Source organism: Anopheles coustani, chromosome 2 (assembly GCF_943734705.1).
Source record: "Anopheles coustani chromosome 2, idAnoCousDA_361_x.2, whole genome shotgun sequence".
In the NCBI taxonomy this organism is placed as follows: domain Eukaryota; kingdom Metazoa; phylum Arthropoda; class Insecta; order Diptera; family Culicidae; genus Anopheles; species Anopheles coustani.
In genome coordinates this window covers 10,511,570-10,537,855 of record NC_071289.1, presented here as the reverse complement: position 1 = coordinate 10,537,855, position 26,286 = coordinate 10,511,570, and the positions used below count along the sequence as shown (strand labels likewise).

Sequence of the window (26,286 nt, the reverse complement as noted above, 5' to 3'; positions counted from 1 at the left end):
GTTCGTGATCTTCGCTCGGTTTCGAGGCGATCGCTCTTGTTTGGGCACGCGGGGGGTACGATTGCGTCACATCTTGTAATCGGAGACGGTTGCTCGCGAAGGAAGGAAGGCAACAGGCAGGGAGAGAGAGAGTTTTCGAGTGCAAATAAGGTTTGACCGTACGTGCTTGGGAACGTGACGCCATGAGCCAGCGGCGGTGATACCACCGGGGTGGGGCAACGAGTCGAGTCGAATGCCGGAACGATGAAGGGATACAACGCGAGTTTAGCCGGTGGGTGGCTGTGGGTGGTCCTGGCGGGGGCGCTCTGTGCGCTGCTACTACTGCTGACGGCCACCCCGGTCGAGGGGCGCGAGGCGAAGGGCGGCTACGAGGTGTACAAGCAGCGCCACCAGCGCCAGCAGCAGGAACGCCAGCAGATGCAGTTGCGCCAGCAGCGCGAAGAAAAGAACTCCGAGTTCGTGAAGGGAAAAAGTAAGTGGCAAACCAACATATTAGAAGAAAAGAAGAAAAAAAGGTGGAAATTATGTTTGCCGAGCATATCGGGCCACGCTATCGATTATCGGAGCGCTTCCGAGACGCTACTCACAAAAAAACACACACCCAAAACAACCTACTACCCCATTGGCGGACCGAAAATGGCCATTCGTCAAACGAAATTCGGACCAGGAACGTTCGCTTGATAGCGCGAAAGGGCAAGACACGCACTCGCTTACGTTATCAGAAGCATAGGAGGGGAGGTAAACATAAGCCGGGAAGGGAATTGTATGCGCTTCCAGCAACAAACATCAACCGGGCGAACGGTTTGTGCAGTTGTTTGAAGGGAAAAAAAGGTGAAATGAAAACCTTCAACCCTTTCCCACACACACACGCCCTTTTTTTACGGGACGATTACAATCGTGGCCTTTGATTTTACCTGCAATATCGATCAACGCGCCATACTTTCTTCGGCTTTACAACGCACGAAGATCCATCGCTCTTCTTCGCAACAACGAAAGATTGTCAGATCGGTTTCTTTTCCTTTTTTTTCAACTCCTTCCACAACCTTTCCATTCCCTCAATGCGATTGATTTATAAGAAGGTGCTCGGAAGCGACGATGATTGATAAGAACACCGCGCTTTGGAAAATCGACCCCAAATCGTAGTTGTGTCGATCAGGCAGCTGCTCTAGTTGCTCCGTCGTTGTTTGCTTGGCCCACAAATTCGGGCCCCGAACAGAGTCAACAGCAACTAAACGTTGCATTATTGAGCGAATGGGTGGTTGGGGTTATCTTTTCGGACGCCACCGGCGACGACTTCTGGGAAAATGGTTGGAGAAGTGAATTAAAAAAAGGGATTTGAATACAGTATTGACCAGGAATGCTTGGGGGCCAGCTTTCCATACGGATGATGATATAGCATTAGAGAGGCTGAGGTTAAGGTGAATCTCGAGCGAACAAAGGAACAAAGCTCGGGAAGATGTTCTTCGCTCTCGCGAGGAATAGCGCCATCGTCTGTCCACACCCTTTCCAACCCCGGAGCGATTCTTCCCGACTTCCCGCCGAAACCCGGTCTCGCCCGGAACCCTATAATTTTCTCTTGGTCTCGGCTGGCTTGCAAAATATGGAATGAGAAGAAAAAAAACAACTCCCCGCGGGGAAGCTGGCCACATCAGAACGCCGAAGAGGCTACCTTTGTGTTAGAATAAACATAATCTTTATGATTAAACATGATTTGCACACAGGCATAGAGCGATTGGAGGGAAGATGAGGGGGAGAAGTGTGAAAGGTGAAAATCTCTCCTCTTACCTGAGAGGGGGAGAGAAGACGGTGGGGCAGGAAACTCGTCCCTGTTCGTGATCGGTACGGAGCGAAGCGCGACGGAAAAGAGACGCTCGAAAAAAGAACAATAAAAATGGCTGCCGGGCAGACGTGAGAGATCACGCCGGTAAGATCGATTCTTGTGGCCAACTTCTACTCCGAGGAGTTGTGTTGCCAGAAACGCCACGACTACGGCAAGCACAGCGGCAAAACTGGGAGGAAAAGTTCGGGACCTCTCTGGGCGATATCGAGGCGACGGTCGTCCCCCCCGGTCGAACAATGGCGCTCTTTTGTTCGATGGCGAGCCATCACGTCGTGAGCGAACCCCGCACCAGCGAACTCCTCCCGTTCGCCCGCGGGAGCAACGCTTTTCCACGATCGATCTTCGGGCGGGGGGAGGGAGCGAAAGGAGGAGAAGCAAAAGATCCATCACCGAAGATCAGAAGAACAAGCCCTATACAAGCGCCTCATGGTTTCGTTCGTGTCCCGTGCAGAAGTTGGCCCGAGAGGCGCATTATTATTAATCTTTATCTTTGCTGGATGCTTTTACCGAGTTCGGGGGGGAGGGGAAGGAGACAAGGGTGCTCGATCGGGCCCGGGAAAGGACGCGCATAATCCCATCGAAGCAGCCAGCCAACATAATGCTGATTAATCTACCGATACGGTAAAACTGGGCACATGCTGGGAAACGCCACATCGTCGTTTTCGAGTGTTCGTGATTCAGTTTCAGTTTGGCATTTCTTCGTACGGCTTAAGAAATATTCCTTTTGCGCAAATAACTTTTCTTTTATCGAATTTTAAAGTTATGCCGTTTGTCAATATTAAAACAATATTTTAAAAATATTGTAAAGAGCTTACAGGAAGGTTAAGGTTATTATTATTCTGCAAAAATCAAGCAAAGGGTTGGAATAACCTCACATTTCTTAACTACCATGAATTCGTTCATTCGAAACCTTTTCCTCCTTTAAGCAGACTTCATGCTGGAGAAGATATTCTGCCGCATGAAAAAAGGTTGACCTACAAGATCACCCAATTTATCGTAACCACTCAGCAGACGGAGGCCTACATCACCTCCAGTCGTTGTGGCTAAATCGATTTTTCTGACTTTCATCGATTCTGTTAACGACTTCTGCTTAACGAATGGCGGATTATGACAAACCCCCCAGTTGGATTCGTGTCGTGCCAACAAGTCGGATATCGGATGGCGACTACCCACTTCCGATTGTTGCCTCACCGGAACCTCGTCGGTTCGCAGACGATGACAACGACAACGGCCAACAACAAGGAGCTAATGAGTATGTTCCAAACGCCCGGAACCGGGCCGCAATGAAATCAATCATCTCCGGGCTCCCATTCCATGACGTATCGCTAGCGAACACACGTCTGCTTTGCGTCAAAGGGAGACTACATACTTTCTCTTCCGACGCGACGACGGAGCCCTTGGCAAAAGGAGGTTCCAGGGTTCGACAGTGACACGACATTTGTGCGACCGCCGAAAAGAAGAGGGAAGAGTGAGAATCTGGAGCAAACACAAGACACGGCACGGGCGTGTTCACGCGGCGTCTTTAAACAGCGGACCTGTGTGGCGGAAATGGGACAAATGTTTGGACACACTTCCTTCCCAGACGGGGAGTGGAAGGTCCAAGTGGGAACTTAATTTCCTGCACAGAAACACTCCGGCGGTGGACAAACGGACGGCCATCTTTTCCCCGCCAAACAACGCCCGAAACCCGGCATGAAAAGTCAGGCCCGGGGTTACAGGGCGTTCTGTGGTTTGCTTCTCGATTACTTTTCGCGATCGAAGTCCACTTCTTCATGCTGGTGTTTTACGCACTACCTTCAAGTGCAGCTCAACTCCGAGCTGTTCTCTACACGGTCAAGAATTTTTCCAATACCGACGATCTTAAAGATCACTGGAAGAGCGCGCGCTTTATCTTGTTTATTCCGCGTTCTCCAGTAAACAACCTGGCTTCCTCTTCTCTTCTTAGTCTTTGGAGGAAGAGGTAAGTCCATACTGCACCTCTTCGAACGACGGAGAACCTCGAGAATGCATGCGCATCAGCGAAGATCACGAAGGTGATGACCTCCGTGTAAGAGGTTCCATTTTATGGCGCTTTTTGCGCTAACGGCGTTGCTGCACAAGGCTTAAACAAAAGAGCTGGTAGACAGCACTTATTCAAGTAATGATAAATACCGGAGAAGGGAAGATGAGTTTTTACCGTTACTGTTTTATGAATTCCGTTAAAGTCCACCATCGATTTACTGATGAACGTCTTAAGTTGAAGTTTAAAAATAACATTTTGCTCAGGAGAACAGTATTGCACGGTCAATCCGGAGATAAAAAATCAATAACTACGGTAATAAACGTATCCTTTGAATAATCCTACGGTTACATTCAGTGCTATTTGCATCGCGATTACATCTACGCGCCCTAATGAAAGGCCGGTTCGGAACTGCGCCTTATCCGAACCTACCGATCTATCGTTAGAACTGGTCTGGAGGACCCGCTGTACTATTTGTTCCAATTTATTCATGCCTCCGGTCCACCTCGGGCGCAACCATCATCTTCCACGGTCAGTCAATCACGGCCATGTTGCGTGCGCTGTCGCCTCTAATTAAAGTTCCGCGTTGTCATCTGCCCTTGTCTCGCAAAGTCCGCGTTTAAAGGGTCCACTCCTCGACGGTGGACTTTCGCGTAGTGGCGCTATCGATTGTCTGAAAATGGAACGTACCAACTCGGGCGGGGAGGCAATCAGTACCGCACCGCGCAAACACCCGCCAGCTAAGGTAGGCTTCCCGAAGGAAAGTTGTTCACTTAAGTCCGGTGGAGCCGTGGTTTCGTGCGTGTATGTGTGTGGTAGTGCCGCACACCAAACAAGACACCCGATTCGATTGGCAATGGTCGCGAACGCGAAACGATTAGAATGCCTTGGCTGGAACCGGTTTTACAACTCCTGGCTTGTGCAACTTGACTCGCGCTGCCGTTGGCTGATGTCGACGTGTGTATCTCGTTCACGGTGGTGGTGAATGTGCACAGACACGGTTGCTAGGTGCTAGGAAGGCCCTCCCCAGAGGAAGGGAGAGCTTTACTGGATATGCTGGAAGTGCAAGTGATCCTGCTTGTAGCTTGTTGTTTTATTCGCCTCTCACCAAGAGTTAGCGCCTCGAGTCGCTTTCGGACGAAAATCTGAACCTTGGATTTGCTGTCGCTTGGAATGGAAGTCGAGAACACGACGTTGCCACGACGTCGATTTCACAGCCGGGTGCTAGATCTCGCTGGCATCGGTAATTAAACATATTCATATGGAGTGTGTTCGCACGTCTTCTTGTTCGTCGTCATCCTCTTCGCGCGCTTCGGCCGCGGTCAAGTCCGACGATGAGCTGAGAGCGTACGTCCTTCACCGTTGGGATGAAACCTTCCGAGCTGCCATGGTAACAACACTCGCAAGGTATCGTAACATCGCCGTCGGTTACAAGCAATGACTTTCAAATGGTCTGTCCGGCCTAGGCTTGGTGGACGAAGGATCGAGAGACGGACGATTCCGGAGAAATCATTTTTCGAGAAATATACAATCTCCTTTTTTTATCGCTTCGCACACGAAAGCAAACGAACGAGGAAGAAAGGAAAAGATCGACGAGATGGGCCTCTATTCTAGGACCTCTCCTAGGCTTGGGTCAAGTAAGAAGACGACCAAGACGCTCGACAACGGCTACACCGACGATCGACGACGAATCTCAGTTCTTGGAAGTGAGGAGAGAATGACCTACGGGAATCGTGCATTCCATTCCGCAGCAGCTCTAGCTCGGTTCACCTGAGGCACACTAAAGACCGAACGTACCGAAGGACAGCAGATTGGGATTGGGAGGGCGAGCGGAATGAATGGGTGAAGCGAACAGATAAAAGGTAGAGGATCTTTTATGCTGCCAACGAGAAACGCTTAGGAGAAAAGTGAGAAGAAGGAACGAAGCGAACAACAGGGGGAGAAAAAAATGATAATAATAAAAGTGCCAGCCTCAAGACGGCAACCCAATCTGCTTTCCCGAAAGCCAATGGCGGCTGCTGGCTAGAATCCACCCTGAAGAATCACACAGACACACGCACGCCAACACACCGTTGCGCTTCTCTAGTTGCTGGAAGATCAGCTGAAGAGATTTCTTCTTGCTTCCTTCTACCTGCGGTGAGGTACCTGAGACGCTTCTCGCGGTTTTCTTATGAATATTTGCGTACGTGTGTGTGTGCGTGTGGATGTGGTTGACTTGCCTATGATGAAAGCACTTTTTGTACGGCTGTGTTGGTACGGGACCGGGTCACCTTTGTCTGCTGGTTCTTGGGAGGAAGGCTTTCGGATGGATGGCTTGATCGACGGCGCACGGTGTGGCATTTGACGTAGGGGCCCTGATCCGACGCGATGATCCAACGCGATCATCCGATGCTACGATGAGCCCTCTCTCCCAACCCCTCCCCCGTGGCAGCATCCAGCATCCTCCACGATCGATCTTCCCTCGGACGCGCACAGAACGGAGTGAATGATGGTGCAGAAATCGGATAAAAATGATCATCAGAAATGATTTTAATATTTTCAACATTATAGTTATGCCTTTTGAGAGCGTTTAGAATCGGTTGCGAGGGGCGGGGACGGGCTGACCAGAGTGCCAGGGAAGGGGAGGAAAATGAGTAGAAGAACCTTCGAATACACTTGAGAGACCTGTCCGAAGTCGTTTGGGGGCGATCCTCGGCTGCGCAACGGACCACTCATATTCTGGACTTCGATTAATCGAACGCGCTCGTGGGGATCCCATCATCTTCTGGCTTGTGGTACGGGCACGTTCATTTGTGCGGTTTGGGGCAGCCGTGATTGTACATTTCTATTCGCCTAGCACCGGTTGTTGCCCGTTCTCCTTTAACGAAGGGGCACCCACCTTCCCTTGGTGCACCGCAAAAGCGGTTGAGGTAAGAGACTTTCGACTTGATTAAGCGACCAACGCGAGCGCGCAAAGAGCACGCGGAGCTGGCAAGGAATAGAAGGCGGGAAAAATGATTTGATTTGAATTTTTGTGGTTGGCAAGAGGTCCCCCGAGGAGGGACTAGGTTTCTGGAAGATGCTTCCCGATAGTTTAGGGTGAGCTGAGGATGCCACGAAATGAACGAACGCTAGAGTGCAATGACTTGGGGGTTTGCTAGAGTTCGGTCTAAGCGATGTTGATTGAAGGGTTGTATCAGCTTCCAGGGGGTACATTTATGACGGTAAGAATGTCACTCGCTGCGAACATCCGATACTAGCTTTGAACCACCTTTTGTATAAAGTTATGAACTCATTTTTTTAAATGTTCCCTTGACAAGTCGTTTAGATATCGTCAACACTATGCTGGGCAATAAAAGTAAAGTTCCAATTTATGTTATTTATGATGTTGAAACACCTCCGAAAGGGCCACTCAATGGCTTCGAGTCCCAAGGAGGCTTTTGTTTCCATCCCAACGCTCATTGCTGGATATGATATCTTTTTTCATCAGATCATCAACGTTTACGATCTCCGTCTCAAAACGATCAGAATAAAACGGCTCGCCTGTGTGACTAATCAAAATATGTTTTCCTTCGTTTTCTTTTCTCTCTCGCAGGTAAGTTCCAGCTGGCTTGAAAAAAAAACCACAACCCGAGAAAACGATGCTCGAAGCTCAATCAAACGGTACGATCCCTTCGAGGGGGAGGCTGCGGGGCGAAGAAAGTCACGGAATGAAATGTGCCCCCTCAGAGGAGTCTATCCAATTTGGATCGCTTCAACCTCGGAGCGTCGCGATTGCTCGCGTGTGGTGTGCTGTCCGAAGGTCGTAAATTAGAGTAGCACTATAAATCTCTGGCCGTGGGTCAAATTTCCATCGCACCGAATGCACTTCTCGAGCCGCGGCCAGTGCGAGAGGGTTCGAGCCTGGCGTAGTCGCCCGCCTCGGGATCACGATAAAAGTTCGTGAGCGCACGACGAACCCCGGCCAAACGGAGCTGCGGTTCGTGGAGAGATTCCAGATAACAGCGAACGATAGCGTTGGACCCTGGTCGGTGACGAAGAAGCGAAGGAGGCCCAAAGGTGCAACCCTGCGCACGCTCGAGGTCCCTTCCAGCGACACGGGCTTGAGACGCAAGGAGCAAAAAGGGTTCCGTGGCACAGGCACGAAGCAAAACACAAACCGGACCTCTTCTGGTTTACCTTCGCTCGCGATCCCAGCGAGGATCGGAGGAGAGGCTTCAAGATTTACGGCTCTTTGCATTACGAGCCCGAAAATGAAGGCTCCGTGGTGTCACGATACTTAATCCGTGTAAGAAAAACTTCGGCGTACCGGGGCCGGGTTCCGAAAAATCGGGACGATTCGGGTTTCGGGGCATGACACTTTTCGTGTCCGTATGTTTATCGGACGCTACTCGGTGCTAATTACCGAACGGTTCCTTTTTTCCCCGAACCTTAATTGACCTGTTCCTGCTGAATCCCGCATCCAACATTCTGGGTGTCGCAAAAAGGGTGAAAATCTGCAACCACCAGGGGTTTAAAATCGAGAAAGTCTTAGCAAAACGAGAAAGGAAAACGATGAGGTAAAAAGCCAAAGACAAACCCAAGCGACCATCGTACGATCCGCCGCTCGAAAAAAAAGGTTTAATCAATTCAGCGTTTAATTGTGCGGATCCAGGCGCCAGGAACGGGTTTGGCGCTTGCTGTCCCGTTGCAGTCACTCGGTCCGAGTATGAACGCCCCACCGTCCGCTGCCAATTGCTTCATGTGCCTTTCGTGACGGTGAGCGGAAAGCCAGGGTATTGAAAAAAAAAGCACACATACACTCACACACACACCATCGACCGCGGTTATCGGACGTGATACACTTTTATTATCACTCTTGCCAGTCGGCGCCAAGACGGCAACTCGCCAAAGACGGCTTTCGGAGCACGGACAAAGATCAGGGCCGAGGGCCGGGCACGTTCCAAAGTACTCCAACTGCTCCCCAAGGAACGTGACGTTCGGTTTTTATTCTGGTACCCGGTTCCGTGGCTGAAGGGAAAAAGAAAAACCAAACCGAGAACTAGTACCGCTCAATCCTAGATACATTGGAAGGGGGTTGGAAAAATGGAAGAAGAACACCGAAGGGAAGAAAAAATAAGTACAAACAGCACGACGGGCGGGCAAAAGATGATCGTTGTTTACTTGTTCATTGGAAAAGCGATTTAGCGCGAGAAGGGGGAGAATGAAGCAAAAAGTTGTAATCTTCCCCCCCCCCGATGGGGTCATCCCGGCCGGAGGAGTTGTAAAATGAGTGCACGGTTAGAAAGAAGTATTAAATAGAGAGCAGGAAAGAATGAAAGCAGAAATATAAAGGCAGCACTTCTAGCTCTTCGCCGCCATGATCCGACTGGGTGATCGATAAATCACGATAGCTCCGAGCCTCTGGGAGTTGGCTCCGGCCGTCGGTGGTGCCGTTTGGGGGCATGATGTTGCCCCAGCAGCTAGACACGACGGTTGGAGCCGAGTTGCACCGTCACGAGAATGACCTCCGAAGCGTGATGTTTGGTTATGGCGTTTCGGTATTGGACGGGGGTTCGTCGTCTCCCTGGCACAAGTCACCGGCACGTTTTAGCGATACAGTTTGAGTTTTCGAGCTCGTCTGTGAAAATTATTGTTCGTCTTTCGTGGATTGGAGCTAGAAACAAACAAACGCGGGAAAAGAAGTCACAAAGAAAGAAGTGCAGCGATCCAGAAGTGGTTCTGAAGGGACCGTTCTAGAAACTGCGTCCTGCGAAGAAGGGTTCACTCTTCGTGCACTGCATAAAGATGGACGAAAAGTTGGCTGCAGCAAAAACGGCAGGTAGTGAAAGGCATCAACCCGGCGTACAGCATTCCAAGGCGTGCGACGTTTTCGTTTGATGCCATTTTATTTTTTTGTTTTGCGAGTCGTACTCGAATTTTTTCGGCCATTACGGTCATTACTTTCGGTGACGCTCGAAGCTGGACACACACACACACACACATTCCGGATTCCGATTTCGACCGATTGGTTCCGACTTGTTCAGTGACGCACCACGGAGCCACGGCATGCGTTTGCAAACTCATCGATCGGTGTCTGCAAAATGCGGTCCATTGACTTCCTCCCGCTGCGGCATCCCTTTTGGATCACGCTGTTCGTTGTCTCTCCGTTCTTCTGGGTTCCTCTCGTCGACGGGAACACAGGGGTGCTGGTTGGTTGGTCGCAAAATGCTGTCCGCAGAAAGAAAAGTAGAAAAAAAAGAGGCTAACATTGCCGACCGAAGGCGGCCGCGGCCACTTATCTCAGCAATGTTTAAATGATGTTAATCGGTTTCGGATTCTGTTCCGTTCCGTTCGAATCCCATTGCCATTTGGGCGAATCTCACTCTCGCTCGCGGCCCGGGGCGGGATATTTTCGAATCGATTGAATTCCCGCGTTCGTTTGGATCCCGCATTTCTTCTCTTTTTTGTGCATAAGATGGGATTGAAGTGCTTGTGTGTTGTTTTTTTGCATGTTGTGAGAGGCATTTTTCTGCTGACCACTCGATGTCCAGGTAGCTTAGGAAAGGTTTTAAATTTCCTTCCCTGGATACACTGGTGGAATCAAGAGTGGGTGGGTTGAGGGTGGAGGACAAACACGTACGCCACGATCGCTGTATTCGATCGTGGCGATGGGGGAGCTTAAGAGGGAAATATGTTGAACCGTTCCAGCGTTCGAGAAATTCGAGCTTTCGGTTCGGTGTGTGGTGAAGTCTCCGTCTTCGCCGTTGCCGCAAGCAATGTCACCTTCTTCGCCGGAGTCCACTCCCCGGTGCCGCGATTGGTATCGGTTTTCCAATTAATATCATTTTTGTTCGAACGACTCCACGACAACAATTCCGGAACGCGTCGACTCGCTCTCCACTTCTCAAGCGAGAGGCCCAAAAGTGGATGCAACCTCAGCAACGAAGTAAAAAAAAACGAACAGAAAATCAAAAGTCCCCGCCCCGCGGAAAGGTCGAAAGGATCGGAAAACCGCCTGCCGGAACGGATCGGAAGGAAAAGTGAACAAGCGTCCCCCTCCCCACCCCACCCATCCAGTCGTCCATAAAAGGGAAGGAATCTGGAATCCACCGGCCCAAAAGTATGTTGCGTTCTCCGATTACACCGGCCGCAAGGAAGGGCCAGGGTGGGAAGGGGTCTACTTTGAAGGGACATAAGGAGAAAATAAAACCCAAAAACACATATCGATCGAAGAGACGAACGAAAGGAAACGAAGAAACACACCCGAACGGATGCACACATTCACGCCGGTGACATTTTCCGTTCCATCGGTTGTGAATTTGGAGGAAATTATTGGAATATTACCGATCGATGTTTTTGGGTATTTTTCGAGCGTAATACCCTGTCGTTGCACCGTTGCTCGCTAATTAGGCCCTTTTTCCTGTTGGCTTTTGGGTACGGTTTGGTATTTTTGCCTTTTGGCAGTTTGCTGATCCTTTGGGTTCGATGGGTTCGGGAATTTGTACGACATGGGTCGAGCTTATTAGCGTCTTTGTGGCATGTTTTTTGGGCTTTTAAACTGTCCTCCCGATAAAGCGTGTCCAGTTAAGAGCCTTAGGAGTTGAAATTGGTTTGTATGTGCTTTTGTTTTCCTCTTCGTTTCAAGAAGCACTGCTCAGGTCCTTTTGTTTACAGTAAACTGTATCGTATATCATGCAACTTGAATGATTTAAGGGAGTGCTTGCATGATGCATTGTTCAATTATAGTGTCTCGCTTTCGATTTGTCATCGGGCGCGCGTACTGATCGATGGGCAAAGCACTACCGGGAGGGAAATAAATTGCCCACACACCTCCACCAGCCTTCAGAGCCGTTCCCGCGGCTCCATTTCGGAAGGTGGGCGCGTGTCGAATCGTCCGACCCGCGGCCAAAGTAGCCACCAGCTAATAACCATCCGCCGCACATTATTATAATCCACCGATAATTGAGCAAATTTATCGCCTTCGCGAACTCGAAACAAAGAACTACCGCCATATGCCACCGGGAACGATTTATAACGCCACGCGGGGCGCTGAGTCGAGCTGGCGAGGATCGATCGATCCTCTGGAGTCGTCGTCGCCATGTGTCACCCCCAGGCCATCGCAAACCTGCCATCAAAACGATCGATGCGCTTCCAATCCACGAAAAAAACATCTACATCAAGTCAAAACACACAAAAGCTGAAATGAAAATGAAACGCCGATTACCGAGCCTTGTAAGGGGTTGCTGATTACCATAATATATAAGCCACTACGGCGGGTACTACTACTGCCATCAGCTCCATCACCTTCTTAACTACTATATTGGCCACAACTTCTTCCACTATCACTCGAAAAGCTGCTTTCGGAGAGGAGGGGGAAGCAGCACAACACAACACGATCCCGCGCCCATGGGAAACTCCCACGCTTCGAAGGCGATCGACACGGGGTTGATGGTGGCGAGAGCTCGAAGAGGCGACTTGAACGCCGCACCAAGCGGGAAAAACGTCTACGAGTACCGCCAACCGCCCCCAAACGGTTCAGCCGGAGGGTGGATGCAAATCGAGGGAGCGTGTGTTATGGAAATTAGAAATCTCGTACTCGTCGTGCAGGAGCTTCTCTCCGAAGCGTGCGGTAGAACGGGAAAGAAGAAGAAATTTACAAACGAGGGAGAAAAAAACTACATCCAACACTTTTCACGTCGATTCCCGCGAACCGGTTCGTTTTGTTATGGTTTGCCCGATGATTATGATTTTGTGTGTGTTGAATCATCCTCACCGGGTGTGCTTCCAATTACCATTTACCCTCCCCCGTCTTCGGTGCGTGTTTTTTTTTTTACATGGCGCGCATCGTGGGGTGCATTTAGCGATTTCAGTGCGGTTCAACCCCGAAAACCGCGGGGTTCTGCATCGATTCTCGCGCGAAGTCGTTTATCAAACTTATTCAAACATCTCCGACAAACCGCCACGAGTTTAGAAACGTTTGTAGAAAGATTTCAATGCTCCACAACTCTCGTTGCAACTTTGGCGTGCATGCTTTTTTCGTGAGATCGTGTCGAACACAACAATCGGCTCTTAAGCCACGGCGTTGGCCATGGGAACCCCGATCGGTTCGGCATATGGTACGCACGGCCGTGCATCGATCGGTGGTCGTAGGTGGTCGTATAATTTCGCTTTTCACGCCCTTCCCAGGCGGGTTGGTTGGGGCGTTGTTCGCGGGCTCCAGCCGTGACTTGTGATTGTTGTAGACTTTGTGCTTTTTTTTTATTATTTATTTCCATCTCTTCCAACCGACGATCACGCTGTGATGCCTTGTCAGAAACAATGCAGCTCTGCAGAGAGCTGCGAAAGGGAAACTCGTGTCGAAACAGCATGTTTTCCTCTCGGGAAGGGCTTGCCTTGGGTGTTTGTGATTTTGTTTTACTATCTAAAAAATAAAATCCTACAGTTACTTGAACTTTTTTCCACCACGACATCTTACAAGATCGACACAAACTGAACTACATCTCGTGGCATCTAACCACCCCAAGTTGGAAAGTGCACTGTTTCCACTTTTACCTTCCGAGAAACTGTAAGCCTCAGTGTAAGTACCTAATTGTCGTTCGGAGAAACAGCGAGCCTCAGACAAAGAGTCACCCAAACACACACACACGCACACAGATGAATAGAAGGGGCGTAAGTAAAACGAGTGGGTAATTGACAAGCGCGAAGCGCACAACAATGCACGACAATGTCGCCCACTCCGGGCCGGGGCAGTTTTACAGAAGTGTCGCAAGAAGCGATAAAGTGGAGAGACACGTGTGTTAAAAGCGCAGCTTAATGTTGACGGGGGGCAGGGAGGGTTTAAACTCAAGTTGTTTTACTTTATTTATTATTTTTTCCTCATTTATCGCGTGCAGTACTCTTACAGCGACAAAGAGAAAGCGATGTTCACGCTGTTCTTCGGAGTGGGAAAAAAATCGAGTGATTCGTTCTAATTTAAAGATGGTACTTCAAATGGCCTTTTTTTCATCCCTCTCGAGTGGTGAGAGAATCACCGTGTGGCTTAATGCCGTTTTCTCGAGAGGACTTCTCGAGACTAACGGACGTCTGTTTTGAAAGCCACAACGAGAAGGTTTTACGATCAGTGGTTGAAGACAGACAAAAACATTGGTTTCCAAATGGCTTAAGATGAAGGAATAAAACCTCTTCGACGAGCATCGTTGCAAGCGATGTCTGGTCGATTGTCGATGCGCCTTCGAAGACCTTGAAGCCTTGCGAGCTATGTAAATGAGATAAGTGCAAAACAATAATCTCGAGACACACATTCGCCTTGTTTGTGACGATCTGCTGCATTCCTCGGCGCACGTCGTCACATCGGCCAGGAATTTCCCGTTCACCTGATTGATAGTGGATATATTCCGTTTGCAATCGGCTTTGATAAAAAAAAGAAACATACAGGCGAAGGTCGTCCGGAATCGCATCGCCTGCATGCCAACAAGTGCCATATTGACCCGACGGATCGAGTAACGTAACTGCCGCGCGCGAGAGGAAATGACTATTGCGAGATGATAATTGTACGGTGCATGGAAGGGGCCAACAGGTAGCTGGTAATAAGAGAAGTGATCCAACACACCGAAGGAAAAACGTTCCGGGAAGGCAGAAAACGTTCAATCATAACGATAAGGTGGTCGTCGTAGGTTTAGGTAGCAAAAAGGAAAACTAACCGATATTCATTGCAAAGACGTCCCAAGCGAAGTGCAGCGTTGCAATGAGGTTGCGTTTTGTGCTACCCGAAATTGCACCCTCGGCGTTGCAGTGCCTTTTTCCACACATTCCACACGAGCGCGCGCCAATTTGTGGTGGTGGTGGCATGTATTAAAATAATAAGTCAATCGTACGACGCTGTGGAGGCAAATAATTAACCCTGTTTTTCTAGTCACCGCCACTGTCACTGGATTTTATTTTCTGTTCCTCTCCATGTCAGCTCTGAGACGATGACGGTTGATGCAATCGATCGTTAGTGCATGGAAGTTGGCATGCATTAAAACGAGCAACCGGGGCACCGGCAATGATTCAGTGGCAAAAATATGCATCGATAATTGAGAAAATAATGTAATCTGTTGGAATTTGTTCAAGCCCTCAACTCGCATTCCTTCGCTTGTGTACAAGTTTAGATAAAATCACCTTGAAGTTATCCCCAAAAAGATTGAAATCAATTTTGGAGGGAAATGGGAATTAAAATTGCCCGGAAATGGTTACTATTAACAGTTCAGAAAGCTTTTGCACCTGTCTTATATGAGAAAAAACAAGCACATGATTTAAAAACGCAACTGCATCTGCTTGATTTCGATCAATTGGTAGTTGTACCCTTGTACTTTGGTAAAACGGCAGTGAAGCGCGTCATTTCCAGATTAATAATCCACTGAAGAGGTCCAAAAAAAACACCACATGCCAGATGGAGCACAAGGCACGTGCAATTGTGGCCTGATTGCTGATACCTGCAATCAGTGTAGTGATACCGCTGGCGCTAGCTGGCTTCCGCACACGCGCACTCACCCGGGACTGGTAAGGGTGCGGTGCAGCATGCACTTATGTTGCCCGGTTTCCACTGTGTTGTGTTTTTCCCCCCTGTTTTATCTTCATTTTCTTTCATACGCACTCATTAGTACCCACGACCGGATGCGGCTGTTCCTGCACCGGTGTCGCCTGTGTCGTGGAGCCGACCCTGCGGAATGTCCACACTTTTTCCTGTACCTTTCTTTTCCTCATGGAGAGAGAGTGTGTCCACCACCACCAAAGCACATCCGAGACGGTGGTTGTTTTTTGCCCTCCTTCACCTTTAATGTGCCCTATCAGTTGCCCACAGCAGCAGCAGGGCAGCACCGAAAGGATGTGTTCCGTTTTCCGCTTCCGCCATCGCCATCGGTTGTTTTATTATAGGGTCCGGTCGTCTCCGGTTGTTGTTTTTTTCTACCCAACCTTCTTCTGGTTTCTGCTCGAGCAGCTTTGTTATGCTTTTGGCCCGGGTCCCGGAATGACCGGTTTTAACCTCGGCGAAGGGCGAAGATGGTTTGACAATTGATTTTATCGTCCATCGATCGTCGAATTCCTGACGGGGACCCGACGTCCCCTGCCCGATAGCGACAAGGGGGCGACGGTGTTGACGAAGAAAGTGGCGCATGTTTTATGGGACGTCGAGACGAATTTTTGATCGACTCCCGGTCTTTGGTCGCGCAGTCTGACTTCCGGTGTCACTTACTCCAGATAAAAAACCATAAGAAACCATTCCATTGAGGAAGGTAAGAATGTTGGAATACCAAAGTTGAAGGTTATCGCAAACATTAACCTTGCTTTCCTTGGAACAACATTCTTGTTTGGGTACTTCTTTCCAGAGTAATAAAAATGCTTTTGATTGCTCTGAGCAATCTCTGAGCGTGGGTGAGCTTACCTTCGTCCGTTATGGTCAACTGTAATTCATATTGTGCTACTCACAACGGTTTACGCGTTGTAAAAACCCACGATGCACTTTAGACATATGGCGTCACCGAGAGTTTCTCGGGATCAACGTTGGAGAATGAGTCAAAAAGATTTTATAAACTTCAGAGAACTCTTCGCTCCCTCAGAAAGACAAACAAAAAGACGTTTCACATCGTAAATCTTCCCAGCGTTTTAGACGTATCAAAACATCCATCCCCGAAGATCGTTTGGGTAATCGAAAGTCGTTCAAAGAGATCGTCGCTACCGCACCGCTTCTCGACTTCTCGGGAAGAAATCTGCTGATCCACTCCACGACCTAAGAACGGGGCCCAAAATATGTTTAATTTAATTACACGTTTTCCGAACACGATCCTAAACCCGAGCGCTAGCCGATAATGATAGGGTTCGCTGGCATTTCACCTCGAACCGGCGTTGGAACGGCTTTGACCTATCTAACGGTGGCCACTTTTCGCTTTCGATCCTATTTCTAAGATTATTGTGCCGGCTTTTATCACACACTCACACACACACACACAGCCGTGTATAATGCTGGCTACCGCGAGGATCACTTTGGGGAGGACGAGTTCGGTTTACTTTTTCCTTCGGAAACAGGGAACACGGTTCACCTTGGATTCCTTTTAGCGTCCGGCGAGGCGAGTGAGTGATGCGTTAGCTCTATAATTTGACCTTCTTTAGAGGCTCGAATGTCCAAGATTGATTTTAACGTTCGTTCGATCGATCGAGATTTTGGAAGTATCACCAAAAGCGAAGCGCAGATTGAAGCCGGCCCAGCGTCAGTTTGAATCCACCGAAATTCAACCCCGGAGTTTTGCCATTCCCCTTGCTTCGGGTTTAGCCCGTTGGCCGCTGGCCAAATCGTACTCCCATGCTAATTGCAGACGGTGCATGGATTTTGCGCTCGAACTGAGGTGAAATTATTATTTTCAACGTTGTTGTTTTCGTTTCGCCCGGACCAAGCGGTTTAGTTTTTGGCAAGTTTGGAAGTTTAGGACCTGCGGAGGTAATGCTTCGCTGTAATTGCTGCAACCGCGCACAAATGAAAATTGCTGCGAGCGATTTTGGTTGCTTCAGAAATGGCGGTTGGACTGTTGGAATTGGCCGGAGGCAACAAGTTTGCTTTGCTCTTTTTCTCTACGCTTCCTCATGTGTGGCATGTTTTAAAAGAAGTTTTGTTTACGCCATGATTGGCTTACATTCACCACAATGGTCAAATAATTATGCAAAACGTCACGCATACCTTCGCAGACTCTTTCAAGCTCGCAGCAACAATGTTCGTAGCGGAAGGTAAAGGTCAAAATGGAACGATTCTTGCGGGTCAAACGAGCAAATATGTTCTTCCCAGATCGACTGCTGAAAGACTCCGTAAGATCGCGGGAAGAATTGCGAATTTTCCACAGTTCACTGAATCTCTCTCGCCAGATCCCTTTTACGGCCGCTCGTATTCATTAATCTTCCCGGACACCTCACCCGCGGATCGATAGGCTTTCCAAAGCTTTCGGGAGCGCGCCCCGCTTACGATCGGCAGCCATCGATGCCGATCGATGATCGATCTTTGGCGTTGGGCATACAGGGAGAAAATCCCATCGAAAAGGTTGCTGCCCTGCGGTTTGCCCCAGGGGCGGCGGAAGAACGATGGCGTGCGGCATCCATTAAAGCAAAGTCCAGTCCACAAAAGGGGTGGAAAGTATTCAATTTTTACATTGTGTGCGTGCCATTATGCAACCTCCCCTTGCTTGGGTCCTCCCTTCCCCGCCGAATGTCAATAATCGCATACCGATATCGGGGATAATGAAGAAGCCAGGAGAAAAAAAACCTTCATCATTAATTTTTCCCTCCCGCACCGCTCGCTCCGAGAAATACTCCAACCGGGTTCGTCGCTGAATGCGTTGCGTTGATGTCTTTCGAGTGTTACTCTTGCTAACGGGCAGCCCAAAAGAAAAACGAAAAACAAACCTTCTCGCTAAAATTCACGCCTGTCGTGCCAAACAAATGCCGCTGGCCGTTTTGGTTTCGGGGATCGGGTGAGTGTCGACCGCACATTTACACGCGTTTACTCACCCGGTTCGGCGACTTGGAGCTGCTGGGCCGATAGCCGCGTTATTTATACATTTCGCTTTAAACCTTTTATGCCGTCGTCATCTTGCTCGCCCGCCCTTCCAGCCAAGCTCGTAAATCAACGTGACGCAAACAATATTTTTCCACCATTTTCGGCGAACCCATTCCGGGCGTTCCTTTCCGATGGCGCTTGCTCGTTTCGGTGGTTGCGTTGAGGAGAAAACAAACAAAACCCATCAAAAAACGGCGAAAATAACGCTTCTTGCAGGACGCACGCAAAGATGAGATGTTTTATGCCACCCCGCGTGCAAAGCGGGTACGCAAATAATACTTTTGACAGCTTTTATGCACCCCAGAGGCAGCGGGTTCCGCTGACAATCGGTTGACAGATTGGCTGCCCAGTTTGGGATTTGCTTTTATTTTTATGCGAAAACACCACCCTCGTGGTTAAAAGCGTCCTCGTACGGCTTTATTTTGTTTCCACCTTCCGACCGCCAAAGCGATGACGAACCGAAGCAAATCGGCCTAGAAAAATCGAGAGCGTGAGGGAACGAAAAACAAAAAAAAATGTGACGTGGCGCGACATCCAAACCAGCCAGCCGGATGCAAAATGGAACCTCCTCCGCGGCTCCACCTCCGGGGCTACGATCGCCGAAGACATTAGCGTCTGGCCGGGTGTGTTTAGTCCGTGGTTTGACCATGTTTGGCATTCCTACCCGTCTACGCCATTCCTTCCATATTCTTAACGGTTCTTGGTTCGTTTTTCGTTTTTCGGGCTTTGATTAAAAAACACATTCTCCACCATCACACTTAACTTTCGTGGTTTGCAGGGGGCGGGGAGTACATTTGAATAAATGAATTGCTTCATTTGGTACCTTGTTCGAGTCCTTTTCTTCTGGTGCGAGTTTCCAATCTTTCTTATTCCACCACGCAACTCAACCGCAGGCAGGTGCAAGAAGCAGCAGCCCAAAAAAAAAAAAGACGAATAAGTGTGTGCGCCTCACGCTCACGCGTCTCACGAGCGATAATTTGTCCCAATCGTCACATAATCGCGGAACGCCAGGAGCGTGATTAATCGTTTGCATTTAAATAACGCGCATCGCCACAGAATGGGAACAGATTTCGGAGTGGAATTTGCGAAGGCCTCCCGAATTTGTGTGCGGGTGGTTGTTTTATTTTCGTTTCTTAAACATTTTGTAGAACAGAACATTCCTTCACGATCGGCATCGATCAACCTGCGTGCCTTGGTATATAATTGACGCAGTTCAATCGAGTGAACGTCGGTAAGTTACACGTGTTAGAGTTTGCCCTTGAAGGACGAAGCGTTGATTCCGGGTGTTATCGGGCATTCGAGTGAAACGAAACCGGTTCGACACAACCCAGGAATAATCAAACAAAAAATAAACGCGACAAATCATAACCAGTCCGTTTGTTGAAAGGCAAAATGGTGCAGCTAAAAATCAACACCAGAAGAGAATTAATTATAGTTAAACCCCCCTTCGGGGAGCCCCAAGAAGAAGCCCTATGGCATATAATCTTTATACAAATGAGCGTAATCATCGCGTCGCAGGTCCTTGATGGTATTTATGGCGACATCTTTTGATTTCGGTTCTAGTGTGGAATGTGTTTAGTTCTTTTTCTCGCTCTATTCGTTTCGGTTGGTTCCTCATTTGCGGAACGATCATCAAGCCACAGGTTTCGTTGATCGTCTTAGCATCGCGGGGTGGTTAAATTTCATCTCTATCGCTATCCCATCCCATCACCATTAGAAACACCGTGTGACGCATGGCAGGGGCAAGGCGATGCTGGAAAATAGTCATCAAACGCTGAGGCCTCGGGAAGGTCCATAAAATAAACGCTTTTAATTAGTTAACTCTTTTCCAGCCTCCACGGGCCTCCCTTTCCCCGCATCCAGGGAAGAATTTTTCGTCCACGGGAACACACGGATGGAAACTAAAAATCTTAAGAACCGCAGCTCGCTTGTCCAAATTTGATATGGATATATGGCAACTGGAGAACGGGTTATTTTATGTTCTTCCAGGCGGTATTCAACGCTGTTTTTTTCCCTGAGGAAGACAATATTTTTAACGACCAAATGGTCCGGCCATCGGCACGTTCGTGTCGAAATTAGTGATGAGAACTTCGGATGGATTCGCGAATCGGACTCCAACTCCCTAAAACCGCATCCGATGCTGAAAGAATACTGGATTCGACGCGAGTGCGCAGGCTAAAATCGAATGGATCGACAAGTTCCCTTTTGATTCATTATCCTCCAGCTTTGCTTGATGCATCGCTCGTGTTCTGTATTCAAAAGTGTTGCACGGAAGCATTCATTGGTACCATAATGGATAGGAGCAATCGGAAATCGACCTGAGGCGTCTGGATTCAACAGGATTCAACTGGATTCAACCTGATTCGTACCGGATTCAAACAGATTTCAACCATCAGAACGCAGATCAGATCATTTGCTCTCAGCCAATGAACGGATCAGATCAGAAGAGCATAATCATACTCCAATGCCATACCGCAATGGATAATGGCGTCACTAGGATCATAATGGAGCATTTGCTCTCATATTTTTGGATCGGATCGGATCAAATAAACTAGAGAGCAGATCGGATCGTAAGAAGCTATTCCTTCTTCTCATCACTAGTTACAATTTAACACCGCGTTATTCGGAGGACAGTGCGCTTCGCCAACCGACGTGCGCTGGCAAACATGGTCATAAACAGTTCTCAGGGCAAGAAGATGAAACGTCTCTGCCGTCTTGTCGCAATAGGTCTCGAAAATCGGTGCCGTCCGTTGTGAAATTGGTCGGACGTGGACGTCGCGTGCAAGAAAAACAAAAGTGAACTTTATTCTAAGCGAATATTGATTTTTCAGTGCTGCAACAAGAAACCGATGGCTTTTGTGGGAAACCGCGCACCTTTCTCGCTCGAAACGGAACGGAAACTTGTGCAACTCGCTGCCCAAAAGATGGCCACCCGATCCGGGTGAAACACGATGTCACACAGCGTGCGTGAATAATTAGTCACCAAAACGTTCGAAATTTGGAGATTGTTTTCGTAAAAAAGCAAACACATACCCAAAGGGGAGGGGGGGTTCTTTTGGGTCACCGCGGAATGGCGCGCATAACCAACCGGGCGCAGCATCAAGGCGAACCTCGTCCGCACAGAAGCGTCCGCACACTCGCTCGCGCAGGTTGCTCGCAGAACGGGCAATAAAACCCGAAATCACGATCCGGTCTTTCGGAGGTCATTAATTTGTAAACGCTGCGGCTCCGGGTCTTGGATCGCCCGCACTTTGGCGTCGGCAGCGAATCGAGTGACGGTTGGCGATGGTTATGAGTTTTGCCTCGTTCCGTCTTTTATTTTATCATATCCACGCACACACACACACGCACGCACACAAATTCCACGGCGTTTGGAAGACGCAAAAAGGATGCTGACGAGGTTTCTGGTTGAGTCCGTCATCCGCGTTCGACACGGACGCGGGTGAGGAATTCCGCCGCAGCATATTCCAGCGAAGCTTCCACCACCCCAAAAAAAACCACCAACCATATGCCATCCATCATTTGGCGCGCGGCCCCAGAAGAGAAGAAGATATTTGCTCCATCCATCTTCGGGGAACGCTGGCTTCTCCCATCCATTTCGTTCGGACGCCGCAGCAAAGAAACATTAACGATGATTTCTTCCCTCGTCAGACGCGGACCTGAAGCCTTCTTTTCTAAGTTTTTCTTTCCACCTTCCTCGTTCGCTCTTCTTTCAACCCGTTCCTCCCGCGTCGGAACCCTTAGCTCCTTGACCACAAATGACGTGAAAACGTTTAGCGATGGTTTACCATCCTTCCTCCCCCCATCCGCGATCGTTGATGAACGGTTTTGGCTGCTGCTACCACCAAAAAGCACCATTTTGGGGTGTTCTTTTTGGTCACGCGCGTGTGTGTGTGTGTGTGTGCGATTAGGCCTGCTGGTTCGAAAAGAAGGGCGCAAGAACTAACCTCGAGCCGATCCGGGAACGTTACCAACGCATTTTTCTCGCATCTCGATCTCGCATCGTGTTGGTACGTCTTCCCGTAGTCACAAGGCAACTTTTCGGTTGAATGATCTAACTGTGTTTATTCGTCTTGCTGTTGTTGTTGTTGTTTTTTTCCCTCCGGTTGTGTACCTTCCACCTCACCATTTAACCGTAGCTTGTTAAGCTTTGAACAAGTCATAAAAATAGCGCACACCATGTTTTTTTTTCCTTGGTCCGTCCGGGTGAGAAATAGTTTCGAGGAAAGTGTGAAACGCTACAAACTAGTGGAACTTCCTCGGGTTTTTGGGGAGGTTTGAAGAAAAAAAAAACACTTCCCATCGAACGTACAAAGCGGTTGGCGATTAAAAGTAAGCCGTTCGAGGTTTTTGGTTCATTAAAACCCACGATCACCGGAGTAGTTAAAGGAACGTTGGAGCGTATTGGTAGTGGGTTCGCTGGAGTGGGTGATATCCTTCAAAACAGTTTTACATTGTGTCCCTAAAGACTTGACGTAAGGGCACGCCTGTAGAAAAAAAAACTAAATTAGAAAAAGAAACTTCCCGTGGGCTTCGCTAATTAAAACGTGACGTCCAACGCTTCAAACGGGCGCAACTTTGACCACTGGGCAATTGCCAAAGGGGTTTGGTACTTCTCCTTCTCAAACCTCGCGAGGAGTGGCCCAAAACCCCTCGGACCCGCCGATGTTGACGACGATCCGTCCACCCACAGGAAGTGGCTCCAAATATTGACCATCGGACCGCAATTGCTGTTGACGCCAGCGTGACGAAGATGCTTTTCGGCTTGCACAACCTTGCGTCCGGACGATGTCGCACCGTAGTCAAGAAGGGAGTCCCATTTTTCGAAGGTTTCCCCAGTGCCAGTTGACTTGTTGATGATCATTTTATTTATTTTTTTCCCCTGGATGGTGGGATGGAGCTTTTCTCACTTCACCAAACGAGCAGGCCAGGTCGCGTGGCACCGATGACGATGCGTGCGTGCGTGAGTGCATGCTAGGCCACGGTGGGCCGGTGTGTGGGCGCGACGATGTTATGCGGGGGCAGCCAAAAAGCACCAAAATCCCACTTTCCATCCCACCCACCGGATCCGACACACGACCGTTTGTGAGTTTGCGTGGGCCATTTTTTCCTCTCCCTCTCCCTCTCTCTATCGATTTTGATGCTTGAATTTCGGGCGCTTTTACCACCTTTTACCGCAACTTATTAGTATTCACGTGTATTCTTTTTTTTCGTTGTTTTTGTTTTGCTCCTTCCCGGCTTCATCTTTGTTTCGATCTAATGGAATCCGATCGACCGATCGTCGCCGGAGGATGAACAACTTTAAACTACGTTTATTTGACGTTTCGCTCGTTTAGCTTTGATTCACTTGTCCTCATCCGGGTGACATTTTTGTTGCACGGGCAGGAGGAAAACCAGGAACCGATAACGATCAACTGAAGATAACCCGCACGGACAATTTTACCGTTTCATTGCACCACAAACCTAGATCAGAGTTTGGCAGCGCCTTTAAGGAAAAATAAAAGGAATAGAAAGGGAAGCTAACTCTAGGGAGAAGGAAAGGAGCTGGGTGGGGTGGAAAAAAATGTCTCCCCAGTAGTGAACAGGTTGGTGGCCGGGGCTCCGGTTTGTTTGACGTGTGATTAATATTAATTTATGTAATCACCGAGCGAGATATTTCAAATGAAGCGAACGGCAGCAGAAAAACTCACCGAGATCTCGGTCTGTCAGTCGGTTGTGTCGGATTGGAATGGCGACCGGGAGTTCCCCCCCTCCTTTCGGCACCCTTCCCGATCGCCATTATCATAATGCATCGGTGGCCAGGGGGCGAAGAGGCGAGGTGGGTCCCGGGGGCTCGCACGCGTTGCGTAGAAAATCCAATTTATCAGAAATTTATAAAAATTAAATCACTCGCCGCTGCAACAACGAGGACGCGGATTGCGTACCTTACGAACGCGGGGTCCCTTCGATCGAGTAAGAGAGAGACGAAGAGAGAGGGAGAGAAGGAAGGGAAGAAAAATCACCTGCACCGATGACATCCCGGCATCCGATGGCCAGCGAAGCGAATCGTCGAAATCGGGCACGCGCCGTCAAGCGATTTTGTCAGCGAACGGCGAAAGATAATTGCAAGTGCGGCACGAACGGCACGGACCACTGTGTGTGTGTGTGTGTGCGGAATGTGCATTTTCCTGGGGCGCCCTTGCCGTTGGCTTTCCCGGGCACGCACGCACGGCCAATCAATGGACGACATTCGACTCGTATCGTTAATTATTGATCTTCCGAGAAGCTGACAGCCGACGGCGGTTGACATGTGTGCGGCGTTTTTCTTATCCCGGCTTATTTGTTGCCTCCTGCTTCCTTGTCGGGTTGGTTGCTGGGGGAAAATGGGCTACATTCCCGCCGTTAATTTATAATCGCAAAGTGTTTTTCCTCCACCGTCAATCGACAATTATTCGTTCGCATTACGCACGTCTTTCTGGTCCTTTCCGCCATAATGGCGATCGTAAATTTATCACTTAGATCCCGGGAGGGTTGGGTTTAAAGCACCCTTTTCCCCCCCCTGCCAATCGTAATAAATCGGAACGGAATCGGAAGCATTTGAATGGGGCCACAATTAAAATCGGAACTTTTGGGGGCCAGCCAGGGTTGGGGACATAAAAGTTTCAATCATTCGCTATTCAACAATAAATCCGGCTACGGCTTACCAAAAAAAAAAAAACCTTAAATCCAGATGTTAAGGGCTGCAATAAAAAGAAACATACTCATGCCGTCCCTTGAATTTCTTGTTCAATCGGAAAACATCTCGCCCGTGGTCGTGGCCGCAGCACTCTGGGATGAATAATCACCAATCACTCTCGGCGGGACCCCGATTTTTACATCGTCAATGTAACAGTTTTACGAGCGTTTGGACCACCATCGAAGCAAAGCCGGGCGGCGTTCCCCCGCTGGGAGGGAAACGTCTTCTTTCTCTCGGGCCCGAAAAAGGGCCGTCCCGTTTGGCGTCACGATCGAATCGGTCGCTTTGGAATCGAATAACATCGAATGGCTTTCCACTCGGATCGAACTTTCGAAGGAAGAAGATCGTGATCTTGTCCAGTCGTGTCGTTTCGCGGGCCGATTAACTATTTTATTTCTTCTATTTCGACGAAAAATTTGCGCACATCGTTGGAGTTGAAGGAAAACCTCTCCAGGGAACGTTGCAAAACGACAGCGCGATCGCAACGAAAATGGCGTTATGTAAAGTGAAAGTGTGTGTTTTTGCAAACGATGTGAAATGTCTCACCAACACGCTTTGACCGTGGAGAGGCGATTTTCGGATGTGGTGAGACGTTTTTCATTTCGTGTTACCTCTGCTCAAATCGTGGGATCGTGAACATTTCATCCGAACTAGAGAAATTAAACAAATACTTCATTCGCATACCGAAACAAACACGATCTTCTAGTGGCATTCCTTGGGTGGTCGTGGAGAGGGGCCCATTCCCCAAAACTGTGGCTCTTCACCTTATTGGCCATTTCTTTCAGTCATTCCATAAACACCAACCCGGGTCCTCTGCTCGTACGTCTTATCAACAGCTTTGCAGCCCGAGAAGATTCGGTTTCGGAAAGCGATTACATTACCATAAAACTTCCTTCTTCCCGAGGCAACTAAATTCTCCCAACTTCCCAACTCCCTGGCGGTGGGAACCGAGCGCGGGAACATTACGACCGAAACGTGATTGTTTATGACCGACGGCCGGCCACAACAACGCAAAACAACAACGTGCCAACGCACCCCCGAACCAAGTGTCAACCTTTTTTTCCGCGGACTAAACGGCTGCACAATTGCATTAAATCAATTTTATCGCCTTTAGAGAAACGAATGTCCATTTTGGAGTCCCCGATTGCGAGCTCACCTTAACGATCCTGCTTGTTATGCCTTCCCCTAAC

The 26,286-nt window shown here is 49.0% G+C and overlaps 1 protein-coding gene across 2 annotated transcripts in view; it reads left to right on the top strand.

Annotated features, from left to right (window-relative positions):
• The first annotated feature begins 237 nt into the window (after window positions 1-237).
• LOC131266376 (epidermal growth factor receptor) overlaps window positions 238-26,286 on the top strand; it is a 33,079-nt gene continuing 7,030 nt past the window's right edge. For both annotated transcript variants that reach the window (XM_058268871.1, XM_058268870.1), the window contains exon 1: window positions 238-472. In XM_058268871.1, the coding sequence (XP_058124854.1) occupies window positions 244-472 (229 nt within the window). In that variant the 5' untranslated portion in view covers window positions 238-243. The remainder of the gene's footprint in view (window positions 473-26,286) is intronic.